At 45.9% G+C, this 15,979-nt stretch overlaps 2 protein-coding genes and 1 long non-coding RNA gene across 4 annotated transcripts in view; 2 read left to right on the top strand and 1 right to left on the bottom strand.

Annotated features, from left to right (window-relative positions):
- LOC127533614 (uncharacterized) overlaps positions 1 to 8,320 on the top strand; it is a 35,963-nt gene extending 27,643 nt beyond the window's left edge. Inside the window, exon 2 of the long non-coding RNA XR_007941375.1 lies at positions 8,176 to 8,320. This is a non-coding gene — a long non-coding RNA (uncharacterized LOC127533614). The remainder of the gene's footprint in view (positions 1 to 8,175) is intronic.
- The window catches only part of LOC110964951 (cytochrome P450 2J2-like), a 228,538-nt gene that overhangs the window by 146,530 nt on the left and 66,029 nt on the right, over positions 1 to 15,979 (top strand). The gene's annotated exons all lie outside the window — the stretch shown is intronic.
- The window catches only part of LOC110972462 (cytochrome P450 2J4-like), a 70,836-nt gene continuing 62,702 nt past the window's right edge, over positions 7,846 to 15,979 (bottom strand). Inside the window, exons 1-9 of one of the 2 annotated variants that reach the window (XM_051947127.1) lie at positions 15,099 to 15,328; positions 13,261 to 13,423; positions 13,001 to 13,150; positions 11,555 to 11,715; positions 11,103 to 11,279; positions 10,873 to 11,011; positions 10,496 to 10,683; positions 9,838 to 9,979; positions 7,846 to 8,322 (exon numbers count right to left, since the gene is read on the bottom strand). In XM_051947127.1, coding sequence (XP_051803087.1) covers positions 8,147 to 8,322; positions 9,838 to 9,979; positions 10,496 to 10,683; positions 10,873 to 11,011; positions 11,103 to 11,279; positions 11,555 to 11,715; positions 13,001 to 13,150; positions 13,261 to 13,423; positions 15,099 to 15,299 — 1,497 coding nt within the window. In that variant the 5' untranslated portion in view covers positions 15,300 to 15,328 and the 3' untranslated portion in view covers positions 7,846 to 8,146. Of the gene's footprint in view, positions 8,323 to 9,837; positions 9,980 to 10,495; positions 10,684 to 10,872; positions 11,012 to 11,102; positions 11,280 to 11,554; positions 11,716 to 13,000; positions 13,151 to 13,260; positions 13,424 to 15,098; positions 15,329 to 15,979 lie in introns of those variants that run through there. The other variant, XM_051947132.1, reaches the window with a different exon arrangement.

The raw sequence follows: 15,979 nt of genomic DNA, 5'->3' as shown, positions 1-15,979 counted from the left end.
TGGAAGGAAAGGACTGGACTGGACTGGAAGGAAAGGACTGGACTGGACTGGAAGGAAAGGACTGGACTGGACTGAAAGGAAAGGAAAGGACTGGACTGAAAGGAAAGGACTGGACTGGACTGGACTGGACTGGAAGGAAAGGAAAGGACTGGACTGAAAGGAAAGGACTGGACTGGACTGGACTGAAAGGAAAGGACTGGACTGAAAGGAAAGGACTGGGAAAGGGACTGGACGAGGACTGGACTGGACTGGACTGGAAGGAAAGGACTGGACTGGACTGGAAGGAAAGGACTGGACTGGAGGGAAGGATCTGGACTGGACTGGAAGGAAAGGACTGGACTGGACTGAAAGGAAAGGAAAGGACTGGACGAAAGGAAAGGACTGACTGGACTGGACTGGACTGGACTGGAAGGAAAGGAAAGGACTGGACTGAAGGAAAGGACTGGACTGGACTGACTGAAAGGAAAGGACTGGACTGAAAGGAAAGGACTGGACTGAAAGGAAAGGACTGGACTGGACTGGAAGGAAAGGACTGGAAGGAAAGGACTGGACTGGACTGGAAGGAAAGGACTGGAAGGAAAGGGACTGGAAGGAAAGGACTGGAAAGGAAAAGGACTGGAAGGAAAGGACTGGAAGGAAAGGACTGGAAGGACTGGACTGGAAGGAAAGGAACTGGACTGGACTGGAAGGAAAGGACTGGACTGGACTGGAAGGAAAGGACTGGACTGGACTGGACGGAAAGGACTGGACTGGACTGGAAGGAAAGGACTGGACTGGACTGGACGGAAAGGACTGGACTGGACTGGACTGGACTGGGACTGGACGGAAGGACTGGACTGGACTGGACTGGACGGAAAGGACTGGACTGGACTGGACTGGACGGAAAGGACTGGACTGGACTGGATGGACTGGACGGAAGGACTGGACTGGAGGGACAGGACTGGGCCGGGCCGGGCCGGACTGAGCGGAGCTAGGGACAGGACTGGGCCGGGCCGGGCCGGACTGAGCGGAGCTAGGGACAGGACTGGGCCGGGCCGGGCCGGACTGAGCGGAGCTAGGGACAGGACTGGGCCGGGCCGGGCTGAGCGGAGCTAGGGACAGGACTGGACTGAACTGAGAGCAGAACTGAACTGGAGTGGACTGAACTGAGAGCAGGACTGAACTGGAGTGGACTGAACTGAGAGCAGGACTGAACTGGAGTGGACTGAACTGGGAGCAGGACTGAACTGGAGTGGACTGAACTGAGAGCAGGACTGAACTGAGAGCAGGACTGAACTGAGAGCAGGACTGAACAGGACTGGACTGAACTGAGAGCAGGACTGAACAGGACTGGGCAGGACTGGACTGGACTGGACAGGACAGGACTGAAGTGAGAGCAGGACTGGACTGGACTGGACAGGACAGGACTGAAGTGAGAGCAGGACTGGACTGGACTGAACTGAGAGCAGGACCGGACTGGACTGAACTGAGAGCAGGACCGGACTGGACTGAACTGAGAGCAGGACCGGACTGGACTGAACTGAGAGCAGGACCGGACTGGACTGAACTGAGAGCAGGACCGGACTGGACTGAACTGAGAGCAGGACCGGACTGGACTGAGAGAAGGGATGGGCCGGACTGGACTGAGAGAAGGGGCCGGACTGGGGGGGGCCGGACTGGACTGAGAGAAGGGATGGGCCGGACTGGACTGAGAGAAGGGAAGGGCTGGACCGAACTAGCAGGGCAGTAGCTCTGGGGGTCGGCCCGAAGGCTCAACTGGCCGAGGATGGATAGGGCGGAGGGTCCGTTCCGGCGGGCCGACCGTAGGTCGGACTGGCTGGGGATGAGTGGGCCGGTGAGTCCGTTCCGGTAAGCGGAGAGTCCGTTCCGGCGGGCGGACCGTAGGTCGGACTGGCTGGGGATGAGTGGGCCTGAGGGTCCGTTCCGGTGGGCGGAGGATCCGTTCCGGCGGACGGACCGTGGGCCGGACTGGCCAGGGATGGGCAGGACGGAGAGTCCGTTCCGGTGGGCGGCCTGGGGGTCGGACTGGACGTGGATGAGCAGGGCAGAGAGTCCGTTCCGGTGGGCGGCCCGGTCGAGGCTGGGCAAGCCGGAGGGTCCGTTTCGGGGAATGGCCCGAAGGCGGGACAGGTCGAGGCCGGACCGGCCTAGAAATCCACTTCGTGGACCGGACTGGTCGAGGCAGGGCAAGCCGGAGGACCCGTTCTGGGGGACGGCCTGAAGGCGGGACAGGCCGAGACCGGACCGGGCGGAGGGCCCGCTTCAGAGGGTGGCCTGGCGGCCGGACGGGCCAGGACTTGACAGACAGGGTGGATCGTTCGGGGGACAGCCCGGGGGCGGTAAAGCCGGTATAGACTGCTCCAGAGGGCGGTCCTGGGGCCGGACAGACAGGCGGGGCCGCTCCGGCGGACGGCCCGGGGGCCGGACAGACAGGCGGGGCCGCTCCGGCGGACGGCCCGGGGGCCGGACAGACAGGCGGGGCCGCTCCGGCGGACGGCTCCGAGGCCGGACAGGGCAGAGGGGCCGGGCTGGAGGCTGGACTGGGGGCAGAGCCGGGTCCGGTGGGTCCTCCGGGGGCGGAGCCGGGTCCGGTGGGTCCTCCGGGGGCGGAGCCGGGTCCGGTGGGTCCTCCGGGGGCGGAGCCGGATGGGAAGCGCAAGGCCTCTTCATGGACTTGGGGGAGACCCCAGGCCCCTCCAAAACCGCCGAGGCTCCAGGGAGCGGAGGCGGGGCGTCGACGGCCTCCTCAGGGAGCGGAGGCGGGGCGTCGACGGCCTCCTCAGGGAGCGGAGGCGGGGCGTCGACGGCCTCCTCAGGGAGCGGAGGCGGCGCAGGATCCAGGGGCCCCTCCGGGGGCGGCGCAGGATCCAGGGGCCCCTCCGGGGGCGGCGCAGGATCCAGGGGCCCCTCCGGGGGCGGCGCAGGATCCAGGGGCCCCTCCGGGGGCGGCGCAGAAGGGAAGGCGCAGAGCCTCCTAAGGGGCTCAGGGAAGGCTTTATGGCCTTCTAAGGCCGCTGAGGTCGCGGGGACTGGAGGCGGAGCGTCGTCGACCTCCGCGGGGACTGGAGGCGGAGCGTCGTCGACCTCCGCGGGGACTGGAGGCGGAGCGTCGTCGACCTCCGCGGGGACTGGAGGCGGAGCCGGGAACTCCTCCGGGGCCGGAGCGGAAGCCGGGGGGTCATGGTGCCTCCTGGCTTTGCGTCTTCGACGGCCCGGCCGCTTGACAGGTGGTTCCATGGGCGGCAGAGAGCCAGGGCCCGGTTGGCTGCTAGGGGAGTCAGCAGGCGGGTCACTCAGAGGAGCACTCAAGAATTCCTGCATGTAAGCAGGTAAGTGGTCGGCTAATCCGGGTCGCTGGTCTGCTAGTTTCCGGCCCAGGATTATGCTCGAGTCTTGGGGGTCTTCCCTCCACTTTTCCCACAACTCGTATAGCACGTTGAAAAAAATGCTGTGCTCCTCGCAGGAGGAGAAGAAGTCTATGGGCGTGTCTTGGGTTAGGGACTGGGTGTCGGCAGGGTCCGGGGCTGGTGGCACAGGTGGAAGGGAAAATGGTTCGGGCTGGGCTGGAGACGAGCAAACTTGGTTGAGCAACGTGACAAAGTGGTTTAATTGTGCCTTTGTGGCGGCAACATTCTGTAAGGCTTGGCTGTATTGAAGTATCCGGGTCGGGTCGGGGGCTTCTTGGGAGATCTGGCTGGCTAAGACGGCGAGTTGGGAGCACATCTTCTGATAACCAGTTGAAAGCAGACGGAAGGTTTGGTGAAGTTGCCTGATGTCGAATGGCGTGGGCGGGTCCGGCCTTGGCGGTGAGTTCTCCGGGTCCATGTTTGGCCAGAGTATTCTGTCACGAATCTGAGTTGGTGGACCCGAGCAGAGAGCCACTCATCCAAGACCTGAGGAGATGCAGAATGATTTTATTGGAGGGGATGAATAATGGCGGATGGAGAAAGCCAGGGCGTAGGAGCGGGGTTCTGGGCAGGAGTGGGGGTCCAGGCGAGAGTGGGGGGGTCCAGGCGAGAGTGGGGAATCCAGGCAGGAATGGGGGTCCAGGCAGGAGTGGGGAATCCAGGCAGGAGTGGGGAATCCAGGCAGGAGTGGGGAATCCAGGCAGGAGTGGGGAATCCAGGCAGGAGTGGGGAATCCAGGCAGGAGTGGGGAATCCAGGCAGGAGTGGGGAATCCAGGCAGGAGTGGGGAATCCAGGCAGGAGAGGGGAATCCAGGCAGGAGTGGGGAATCCAGGCAGGAGTGGGGAATCCAGGCAGGAGTGGGGGTTCCAGGCAGGAGTGGGGGGTTCCAGGCAAGAGTGGGGGGTTCCAGGCAAGAGTGGGGGGTTCCAGGCAAGAGCGGGGGACCAGGCAGGAGTGGGGTTCCCGGACAGCTGGCTGCGTGAAGGCAGGAGAAAAACAAGGTTAAAATAAGGCAGGAACTCAAACAGAAAATGTCAAAGGCTAGAGAGCAAACCGAACTGCATGGTTTCAGGTTCAATACTCTGGCAGGGAGTGGAAGGCTGAGCCGGTCTTTATTGCAGAGGTGAGTCGTTAGTGAATGATCGTCAGCTGTCCGGGAGCCGTGCAGGTGGTTGATTACCTGAGTGGAGTCAGCTGAGAAGCTAGACTCCACTCAGGCACCGAGCTGTAGGGGAAGAGACAGGGCAGAGGAGCGGATGGGAGACAACCAGGGCAGAGGAGCAGACGGGAGACAACCAGACAGAGACAGGGCAGAGGAGAGGATGGGAGACAACCAGACAGACAGGACAGAGGAGCGGAACTGTGACACTTAAAGTCTACAGAACTACATTTTACCTGCTAAAGAGGAGACCGAAGGGAGTAACCTCTAAAAACAAACGTCAACTGTAAGAGGCTGCAGTGAAAGCCTGGAAAAGCATCACAAAAGAACAATTCAAAAATTTGGTGATGTCAGTGGGCCACAGGCTTGATGCAGTTACTGCAAGCACAGGATATGTGACAACATATTAAATCTTATTCACTTTAATGTATTTTAAATCTATCTGTTCCAATACTTTTGCTCACCTAAAAATTTGGTATTCCGTTACAAGTAATGCTATCTTCTAAGTTGTGTATCAGATCCAGATGTAAATACCTGGAAATAAAAGCTGAAATGTTGATCTCTTGTCTCTGATTCCTCGTTTGATGCCAAACCCAAATGTTTTCAGTCTGTAGCAAACATAAAGGAATTGGCCTCACTGTTCCAGTACTTTTGGAGGGGAGTGTATGTGCTGCACCTTAGTTTTCTTGGAGAACAGAAGTTGTATCAAGAACATATTTTTATATTATTTTGTTTGTGCGAGGGGCTTTACAGTGGTGTGGTGGTTAGGACTTTCGCCTTGCAGGGAGACGATGCCTGGTCCAATTCTACCCAGCCTTCCCGGGATCCTTCTGCATGGAGTTTGCATGTTCTCCATGTGCATGCGTGGATTTGATTTTGGTTCTTGAAGACCATGTAAGAGGCTTTTGCAGTTCTTACTGACTGAAGTCTCAGATGTGTGTTTTCACATTGTCACATGGCTAATGACCCGTTAATGACCCCAGACTCACATGCCTCATCGTTGTAAAACTGCCAGGTTTCAGAATAATGGTTGTAAAACTGCCAGGTCAGAGGTGAGTCTACATATTGATGATGGTGGAACATTCTAGGGAGAGATCTCAATACTTCACTCTTTATTCACTAAAAAGTTGTTTGTCAAATAGCATTTCATGATTGTATAAAGTATTTATCTTAAAGTCCTCAATGTTTCCTGTTCATGTGTTTACAGTGAGTAGCCGGAAGAGTTCATTTTTCAGTCTTGTTTTTCCACTTCAGGCGCCCCAAGAGGCCTTCATCATTGCATCACATTGTTGGGGTCTCATTACCTCTTCCTCTGAACTCCTCAACCAGTTGCAGGGTTAAACTGTGGCTCCTCAGGAGTGTATTTAAAATATTTTAATCATGATTTTTCAGGCTATTTTTGATTCAATGAACTTCACCAGTTGGCTGCTTTTGGGTTTTGCATTGCTGTTTTGACTGATGTGATGAGAAACTGGAAGCCTCACAACTTTCCACCTGCACTTCAGACAAAAAAAAACTGCATTTATCATAAGTCTTTGCAAAATATTTCCTCCTTTGAGAAGTATTTGCTTTTACAGGCAGCTGTCTCAAGAGTACAGCCCTGTGTTCATTTTGAGGAAAGGCAGTGAGAGGATGGTGTTTACTTCAGGATACAAAATGGTCAAAGAGGCTCTTGTAAACCAGTTCCACAGTTTTGCTGATCGACCAGTTGTCTTCAAAGGCATTGGTGAGTCGTTACATGAGTGCAGGAGGGCAGGACTGTAAGCTGTAATTGATTTTTAAGACGATATCCAGCTCCTTCTTCTAACTACATCTAATTATTATGTGCTGAAGGGTTTATCTTAATAGTGCAATACTTTAGCAGCTGCACTCTGACTTAGTCTGCCCTCACAGTAAAACTCCAAACCCAGAGCAGCAGCGATAAGGGAGTGACGATCATTGTTTCTTTATGAAGGAGTCGGTCATGGGTGAGAGTTCTAAAACATCTCAGGCTGTTGTATAACCACACTCATAGTCTGAAATTTCTCTCCTTTAATGAGGGCACCATTCAGAAATAAGAAATCTCACTGGAATAAAGCTCCATCAGTCTGGGTGCATTTGTATTTTTTGGCAACAACAGACCTCATTTGCAACAAAAGCATGCCTATCTGCACAAATGCACAATCTTGACACCAGTATGTCAACAACTGGATGATGCCCAGTGCCACTGAAGTACATCTGAGAAGATGTAATAAATACATAAAAGTACAAAAGATAAAAGATTCAAAAAGTCACCTTACAAATACACCACAAGGGAGAGAAAGGGTGCTGCAGCAGGCATACGTCCCACTGGAGATCTACTTATTGTTCAGGACTGCGGAGACCTGATTGGCATCTTTAGTCAGTAGGAAAGGGAAGAAAAGCCAAAACTAGAAGTTGCCAAAAAGAAAAGTGTTCAATAGAGTTTAAGATTGTGCATCCATAATGAAAAAACAAAATTAAAAAACTGCCTCCATGAGATGAAGATGAAGTGTGATGTGTTTGCCTTTAACAGTTACTGGAATGTTCATAAAGAGGATTGCCTCCATCTCTTTGCTATAATTGCAGCAATCAGGACTGAGCAGAGTTCAGTCAGGTAAAGGTACTTCTGGAATGATGACAGATCTACAGGTGTGCTCATGAGTGAGTTATAAGACTTTCAAAATAAGAGCATGTGTGTGTATGTATGCAGGCGTGCTCGTCACTGAATAGTAATAACCTTTACTCATTTAAAAAAAAACTCTGTTACAAGTGAGTAAGCACAAAAAAGTATTTAAATTGTGCAAATATGTATTTAAAATAAACCTACATTTTGTATTAATATGTGGCATTTATAGAGTAACTGCTAACTGCTGCTAGATCAGTACAAGTTTGACACAGTGCGTGTTCATGCCAAGATAAAAGAGATCTCAAGTTTGAGGACTGCTGATTTTCAGAATAAGCATTCCTTATGGTAAAAAAATAACTTTTCTGTTTAGACAAAACAAAACAAGCAAACTAACAAAACCAAAAAATGCTGTATTGTATGTAAAGTGATACAATTTGGTACATGATGTATTGACCACAAAATTTGGAAAGCTTTCAAAATGTATTCAAGTTTCCTGTTGTACAAACTTCCGTCTTCACAGACCCTAAATGGAGAAGCAGGTGTAATAAATTCATAAAGTGATCAGCAGCACTGAGAGTCATTGCATTATGTCACTTGTGACCCACTGAAACAGCAGTCTGAACTCTAACACACAGCAGTCTGCACGGGAAGCAAAAGTTCATCTCAGTTTATTGATTTACACACAAATTACGTTTTTGTAAGTCTGTCTATTGTAAAAATGAGTGTAGGAACATGATTCCCAGTGATTTCTGTCAACAACAACAATGTGGATCTTTGAAAACAAGAGATTACTTTAATATTTTATAAAGGTTGATTGAAAATGTGTACTGGCTGAAAATACTTCCAAATTATGTTTATTGTACAGTACAGAAAAAGAAAAACATACGGCAGCTATTCTTGATGCTTTAGGACATAAATGTAGAAGAACACAGTGTTTCATTGTGTGTTGTGGTTTATCTTGGTGTGGCACAGAGGCGGTAAGGTTTGGGAGCGTGAGTAGCTCCCAGGACAAACTCCAGACTGGGTTTCTCTCCAGGAGGTGCCGAGAATGAAAACCTCTGAAGGAGGGAGGTGAAAAAGAGGAATAACTCCATCTTGGCCAGAGGTTCACCAAGACAAACCCGCTTTCCTGAGAACACACAATACAGCAGATGAGTTCCATTCACAAATTTTGATCACATTTTATTACTGCAGCTCTGGAACAAAGTCAGTATACAGCAGAGACACTGATACTCTTCCAAATCACAAACCAAATAGTATAGATAATGTTATTGGAAGGAACCAAAAATGAAGGTATTTCGTGTGTTTGATCTGCTAGAAGTGTCTCCAAGGCTGTAGGTGGAAACTGAAGATGATCTCTAGAATAAAGTTATTGTGCTTTTAACTTATAATCTGTATCTACTAGATCACTGCCTTGTTTTTCATTCATTCATTTCCCTGCACCCTGTGTGTCATGGTGCATAAGCTGCCCATGATGCTCGTTCACAACATCTACAAGTTAGATCAGGGGTCTGCAGTGAACATTCAGCAAGATGCCGACTTCAGAGTCCCTTAAACTGGATATAAACACATTCCAGCCTTAAACTTCTTTAGCATTTGTTAGACATTTGTGGGTGTGACCCTTATCAAACACTAACCAGGACCTGTGATTACCAACGAGCTGTAAACCTCCTTCAATCAAAAACCAAATACAAGTGTAAAACTCATAGCATAACATGATACATGATAAGAAGACTAATATCTAAATATAGTTTTGTTGTTTGTCTCATATTCTTAAACTGTCTTTATACTCCAGTCATTAGAGCTGCTGTAATGGTGAACTTTCCCCACTATTGGATCAATAAAGTTTATCTTATCTTCTATTAAAGACCTCCCCTAGAGCACCAGCTTGTGGTATTTCAACATCATTCTTCAAAATAGCTGTATGTAGGTCAGGGATTATTCTCAAATGTCAACTGTGATATAATGCTTTTAAACTGTGAGACAGACAGACATCCATCCATCCATCCATCCATCCATCCATCCATCCATCCATTCTCTATACACCACTTTATCCTCACTAGGGTTGTGGGGGTGCTGGAGCCTATCCCAGCTGACTCGGGCGAAGGCAGGGGGCACCCTGGACAGGTCGCGTGAGCCAGACAGTATTTCATAATGCATATTTTGTTTAAAATGTATCTCTTTTTAAATCCCTCATTAAACTTCCGTTATTTGTTTCCAACACTATATCAGCGCTCAAAGTTTGCAGGATGCTCACAAACATCTAAAAAGATGCAAATGAAACTATTAACTACTTAGACTCTCTCAATTTTTGTCTTTATTTGGTGATTATATTTGTAATGAAAAACATGATATCGTACTTGAAATTACCCCAAGTGAAGCAGCACTCTAATATATAATATTACTCTAATATATATAATAGAATTCAAATGGCAATGTAAGTTCAATATAACACAGTAAAAGGGAAAGGTTATATTCAACACATGAACATTCAGTTGAAATGATAGAAATGTACATCTACAAATGTGGTTACTGAAAAAAACAACTGATGCCACACGATGACATGTTTTATCTTTCTGTCATTTGGCCTTTTAATAGTTCTTGGCTAAAGCTGCATGTTACAGGACTATAACTACTGACTCACCTGCAGAAAAAGGAAGGAAGGCCTCTCTCTTCCTGAATTTCCCATCCTGGTCCAGAAAGTGCTGAGGGTTGAAGGAGTGTGGAGTTTCCCACATTGACTCATCGTGCAGGACAGAGTTCAGTGTAGCCAATAACATGGTGCCCTGAAGGAAAAACATGTTATTTTGTCTGTGTTTGTAGTTCCTGAGAAATAACTTTGAAGGCAGTGAGGAACTATTCAGTAAGATGCTTCACTTTACCAAAAAGGACACATTAGCAGCAGGTAATAATGCAAAAATCAGGAAGAAATGAAAATCTACAGAGTAACTACTTAGTATGATGCTCTACTTTGCTTCAGTGGACAGAAGAGCAATTAATGTTGGAATAATCAGTTAAAAATGAGAGTTTACTGTGTTGTGGTTCTCAATGTTTAAAAGACTCACTTGATTAATTGATTATTATAAATTCATCTCTACCTAATGACTCACTCGTACAGTCTTTCCCAGTTGGTTCTTCAGTAACTTAGAATTAACTTATCATACAGAGTCCCAGATTAGAAGTCATTACAGAGGTTCTTATCAGTGGCCCATATCTATTAGATCATTCCTGATGCATTTCTCACATGTTCTTTGGTAATTAATCTCATTTCCATGTTTAAGTGTTACCTGTGGATTGTGTACCTTTGGGATTGTGTACTTATCCAGTGTGGTGTCCCTGCTTGCCATGTGGACTACGTTCAGTGGGATGATGTTGCCCATTCTCTGAATCTCATGGATGACTGCATCAGTATAGGGCATGTTTTCTCTGTCAGTCATGGAGGGCTGTCTGGATGAACCAATCACAGCATCTATCTCAGCCTGGACTCTCTCTGCAAAAGTGACATTAAAAACAAAAAAAATAGTGTTTGTGCTGAAAAGATGATTGAGAGGAGAAATTACACATCACACACCTTCTTCCCCAATTCAGGACTGACCAGTGATTGATCTCTGACAATATTAAATCAGAGGAAGACGCTTAAAAAAGATCCAGCCATGGCAGATATGACTGAAACACTCACTCTGTATGTCAGGGTAATACATCATGTACAGCAGCCCCCAGTGTAAAGTCGTGGTAGTAGTTTCAGTTCCAGCACCAAACAGATCCAGAGTGCAAAAACACAAATTGGTGATATCAAAACCAGCTTCTTTGTCCTCCTTCTATCAGTGACACAAGAGACAGAAGTGAGAATCAGTTAATAACTTTCATCTATGAGGCACAAACACAAAACAAAGACACAGAAACACTCACGTCTCCCATTTCTATGAGGAAGGAGTCGATGTAGTCTCTTGGTGATGAGGGGTCGAGGTTTTCTCTGTGTTCTTTGATCTTGATTTCTATGAAATCAATTAAGTTCTGAGTCAAAGTGAATATCCTCCGATGAGGTCCTGGCAGCCATTTCATCAGCCAGGGTAACATGTTGTAAATCTACAGAGCAGGAAGACAGTTATTAAATCATCTGACAGGTGCAAAGTAGTTCTGATACTTTCTGTACTTGCTGGTGACAATAGTTGTGTCGTTATACTTAAAAGAGGATTTTAAATGAAGAATGTTTTATGTAACAGTATTTTTACAGTGTTGTATCTGTTTTATTTGTAGTAGAAGTGTTTCACAATATTGTTAATAAAATCCACATTTCACTTACTGTATGTGTTCAGCATGAATCTTGATTTAAATAAGATTGTTAGATGCTGGTGGCTCACCTGGACGAATAAACCTCCCTGTAAGTACACTACTTCATTGAAGTGGTTGAGAATAGTCTGGTGCTTCTGATCAGTGTACTCGAATCGATGCCCAAACACCAAACAGCAGATGATGTTGGACACAGCTTTGTTTATTAGTTTCTGGGCACTGAAAGGCTTTCCTGCAAAATAAACAGAAAATATAGATCAGACACAGGAACTTTGTCAAAAAAGGTATAATACATGTCCTTAAAGTTATGTGCTTTTTACGGTTTTAAAGCTACACAAAGTTTGTCTCTGTAGTAAATGTTGTGTCCACATTAGTAGGTTACAGAGCAGTATCAACTTCTATAGCAGATACAAACTAGACATATTTAGTGTCATGGCCCCGCCTTCTCCTGCACTGGACTCCAGCTAATTCCGAGCAGCTGTGACGGATCACAGCTGCTCTCAATCCATAATCAGCTGCAGTTAAAAGCCTGGCTCTCCTCTCAACTCGCTGATGGATCATTACACGCTGCACCCCGTCACATGCACACCGCTTCCCGGAATATCTGGATTTCCTCGCCGGCTCGTCACCCCTGCTCCGCTCTACACCCCTCCTCCGTCTGCTCTTGGACTGTCTGTTCCTCGGTCATCGCCTCATCCCCACCACCGGCTCCCTCGGCTCTGCCCCCCACCTCGTCTCCAGATTCCCCCGGACACTCAGTGAGTCACATCCCTCTTTGTTTAGTTTAGTTTAGCCCCCGTCGCGGCCGAGAGCCGTTGTCTTTAGTTTCAGTTTTAGTTTTCCCCGTTCTGTTGTTTTCCTTTGTCTCCCATACCAAGTGTTTTCTGTATATTTAGTAGATCCATTCATTAAATCCTTAATTAATTCACCCGCCTGTCCGATTGCCTGCTTTATGAGTTCAAACACCGCCCTGTTCATGACATTTAGAAAAGTTCTTAGAGCTGTACAAGTCAGCCATTTTCTATGCACTGCTTGATTCTCATTATAGTCATGGGGGGACTGAAGCCTCATCAGTGGACATCCTGGACAGGTCACCAGTCTATCACAGGACTACACATAGAGACAAACAAGTACACTCACATTCATACCTACAATTTAGGGTTACCAATTAACCTCAGCATGATTTTGGACTGTGGGAAGAAGCCAGAGAACCCGGTGAGAACCCACACTGCACATGGAGAACATGCAAACTCTATAGAGAAAGATGCCTGGACACAAACTGGGGATCTTATAGCTGCAAGGTGACTGTGCTAACCACTGATCCCCTGATTCTTTGTTTTAGTTCCAATACAAAGAATGCAGATGTTCCTTTAAATTATGGGTGTTGCCATATTTTTAGTTTGTGATCTGAAATGTCATGTTGCATGCTTCTGTGTTGCAAATTTGGAGTTAAAATTAAAATCACACATCTTCGATAGTGAAGAATAATGTATCATTGTAAAATAGAGTTTTTGTGCCTTGCTGATCTGCAAAAGTCTCCGTGAGATATCGACACTCCTCCTGGATGAAAAGCTCCAGAGTCTTCTTGCCCAGACCAAAGTTTCTGAGTGTATGAAGAGCAAATCTCCTCTGCTGCTTCCATGGATTACCATTTGACCCCACAATGCCTTTTGGAAACACAAAGAAGCATTTAATGCATGCCAGAAATCATTTAATGCCAGTGGTCACATAAACACCAATAAAGAACTTTTTTTTCACAAAATGCAACTATCATCACCTCTATTCTGAATTAATTCATCAAACAAGGGAAAAGACGGACGATCTACATAGTCTTCTCCTCGTTGGACCAGGGCTTCTTTCACAGTTTTGTAGCCATTTAAGATCACAACCCTTCCACCAAAGAGACGAAGGCTGAAGATGTTTCCATATTTCTCTGCAAACTGAACACAAACAGCAGACTGGTGTTGTGGTGACTCATATGAGGCCAGGTCCTGCTTAAATGTGTTTTTACATTTGCATTTTCTTCTGCATGTTGCACAATGAATCAATATGTGATGCAACACTGAGATGACATATTGTCTGAGGACAGCTAGAACTATGAAGACATGTAAAATAAAAAAAACAACTCATGACTGAATTCAGAAATGAGACAAAATGTAACCGATATTAAAGCTTCTAGAGGTTCTTTTCAGAAAACTACTGCAAAACCCCAACTTCTCTCCTGAAATATGGTTAATTTTTGAAGTGCATTATGGGAGAACATCACATCATTTCAACATTATTTGTCACAATCAGAGATATCTGTCAGAACATTATTTCCTCAAATAAAAAGGATGACATTGTCTTAAACCAGGTATTGTGTCATCAGTGAGTTGCAATTGTTGCCACTTTGCAAGGCAACACAACAAATGTATTTGACCATTTAAATCAACACTACCAGCAGCAGGAGGTGACACACAAGATAAACAATCAATCCAATCATTCAGGATTTCTCTGTCTCCTTTCCAAATAGAGTAACTCCAGTAAACTGGAGAAATTCCCTAATTCCTTCAGGTCACACTATAAATGGCAGAAAAGTTAAAATATGCAAAATTAAGTAAGTTGTTTTCCCAAGTATCATGTAGAATTATTATATGGTCAAAATAAAATAGTCAAGATAAGATCCTCCCTGTCAGAATTTGAACCCTTCAATGAACCCAATCATAGCTGCTTGCATTTATGTAACGGCCAAATATAAAGATAAGTGCTGCAAATAACAACTGTATTCGTTACTGATTGATCAGCTGGTTCTATTTTTTAGACTGATTGTTTGATTTGCCAATAAAATGGCACAAATTAATTGGAAAATATGACCTTTCGACATTTCTTGTTTTGTTTGCCTCCAGAAATCAAAAGAGATAAAATTTGCATTTTACGTATTTACATTTTTAATGCAGTAAAATTGTTAATTCACTTTAAGTCAGAGGACGAATTATTAACTCTAATTGAGGGAATGTTGTATGAATGATTTCTCTTTGGATGGAGGTAAATTGAGTGTAACAATGTGCTTGATTTTGTTGTTTCCAATGATGGAAAACAGCTGAGGAGATTTACTCAAGTGTTGTACTTAAGTATAATTTTGATGTACTTGTACCTGGTATTTCCAATTTATGTTTCTTTATACATCCACTCAATGATATTTCAGACAGAAATATTGAACTTTATGCTCTGCATCTGGATTGTCTTACATATTTAATCAACTGATAACATAACTTTGAACAAACAATGCACTAAAATTGAGCATTTTTACATTACTGTACATTACTTTTACTCCAAGACATGAAAATTATCTCTATTGTCCTTTTCTATTTTCCGAGAAGTGAGTTAATGATTTCCTCTGCTTCCATCAGATTTTCCCTGAACGTGTTGTATAGAAGCTCTGAAATGTTTCTTTCACTGTCACAACTTTTCTTCAACATTTATTTTTCCCAAAATGCAGAAAGGAACTTATAATTTAGTCATTTTGGGAAAAATAACGGGTCACATCAATTTGTTTGACGTTTCTGAAGCCTCAGACTCTTTCTTTTCTAATAACATTACTATTACTATTATTCTTATTACCATATAGATTCATACCTCTGTGAACTGCAGATGAAGTCTTGCAGGTTGGATGTGATGCAGATCACCAATAAAAGGCAGAGCCCACGGTCCAGGAGGGAAGTTTTTCGGCACTCTGTTCTTCCAAACATCAGCCAGCAGCAGAAAAACACAGAAAAATATTAATAAACTTCTGCCATCGACCCACTCCAAGCCGAGAACACTGAGTATTGCCTCCATTTCTTCTTTTCAACTCTGCTATGTGTAAATGGAACCTCGCTCCTTTTAAGTTGTTCAGTGAAATGAACTGACTCCTCCCAGTCTCTCTTAATCTGCCCATTCTGTTGTACATACTGATGTGACCTCACCTCACCTTTGCTCTTGCATGCAGGCAGATAAATACTGTCATTAAAATGAACAATACAGTGAAAAAAAAATCCCAGAGTTGCTTACCACACAGTCTGAATCCTCAGTAACACTTGAAATTCTCATTGTGGTAGGCTGCTTGGGTGGAAAATGTTGTTGTGTCCTGTAGCAAAGAGAATTTTATAACATCAAAAATGGAAGGGAAGGATCAAGGTGCCTGATATTATCAGTCACTGGCAGGCTTATACCACAAATAAATACATGACTTGTGTGTCCAGGGTAAGTGCTGATATAATCCACACAAATGCACCAAAATTAATGTTTTGTTTTAGTTTTTGTGCTGCACATTCATAGAACATTTTACAACTAAAACTAAAACTTTGAACTGCAGTGCCTGTGGGTCAGTTCAAAACCATGATTACAAACTACCCTGTTCCTGAATGTAACTGCTTTAGAATGTGATCTGATGTGAATCATCCCCTGACCCTGTTCATTCTGTTTTGATTGTACTCTCAACATCATTAAAAATAAGGACATGGCATCAATAATTCCTG

Source organism: Acanthochromis polyacanthus, chromosome 4, assembly GCF_021347895.1.
Source record: "Acanthochromis polyacanthus isolate Apoly-LR-REF ecotype Palm Island chromosome 4, KAUST_Apoly_ChrSc, whole genome shotgun sequence".
Lineage (NCBI taxonomy): Eukaryota > Metazoa > Chordata > Actinopteri > Pomacentridae > Acanthochromis > Acanthochromis polyacanthus.
The sequence above is the reverse complement of the archived record's forward strand: the minus strand, read 5'-3'. Positions and strand labels throughout refer to the sequence as shown.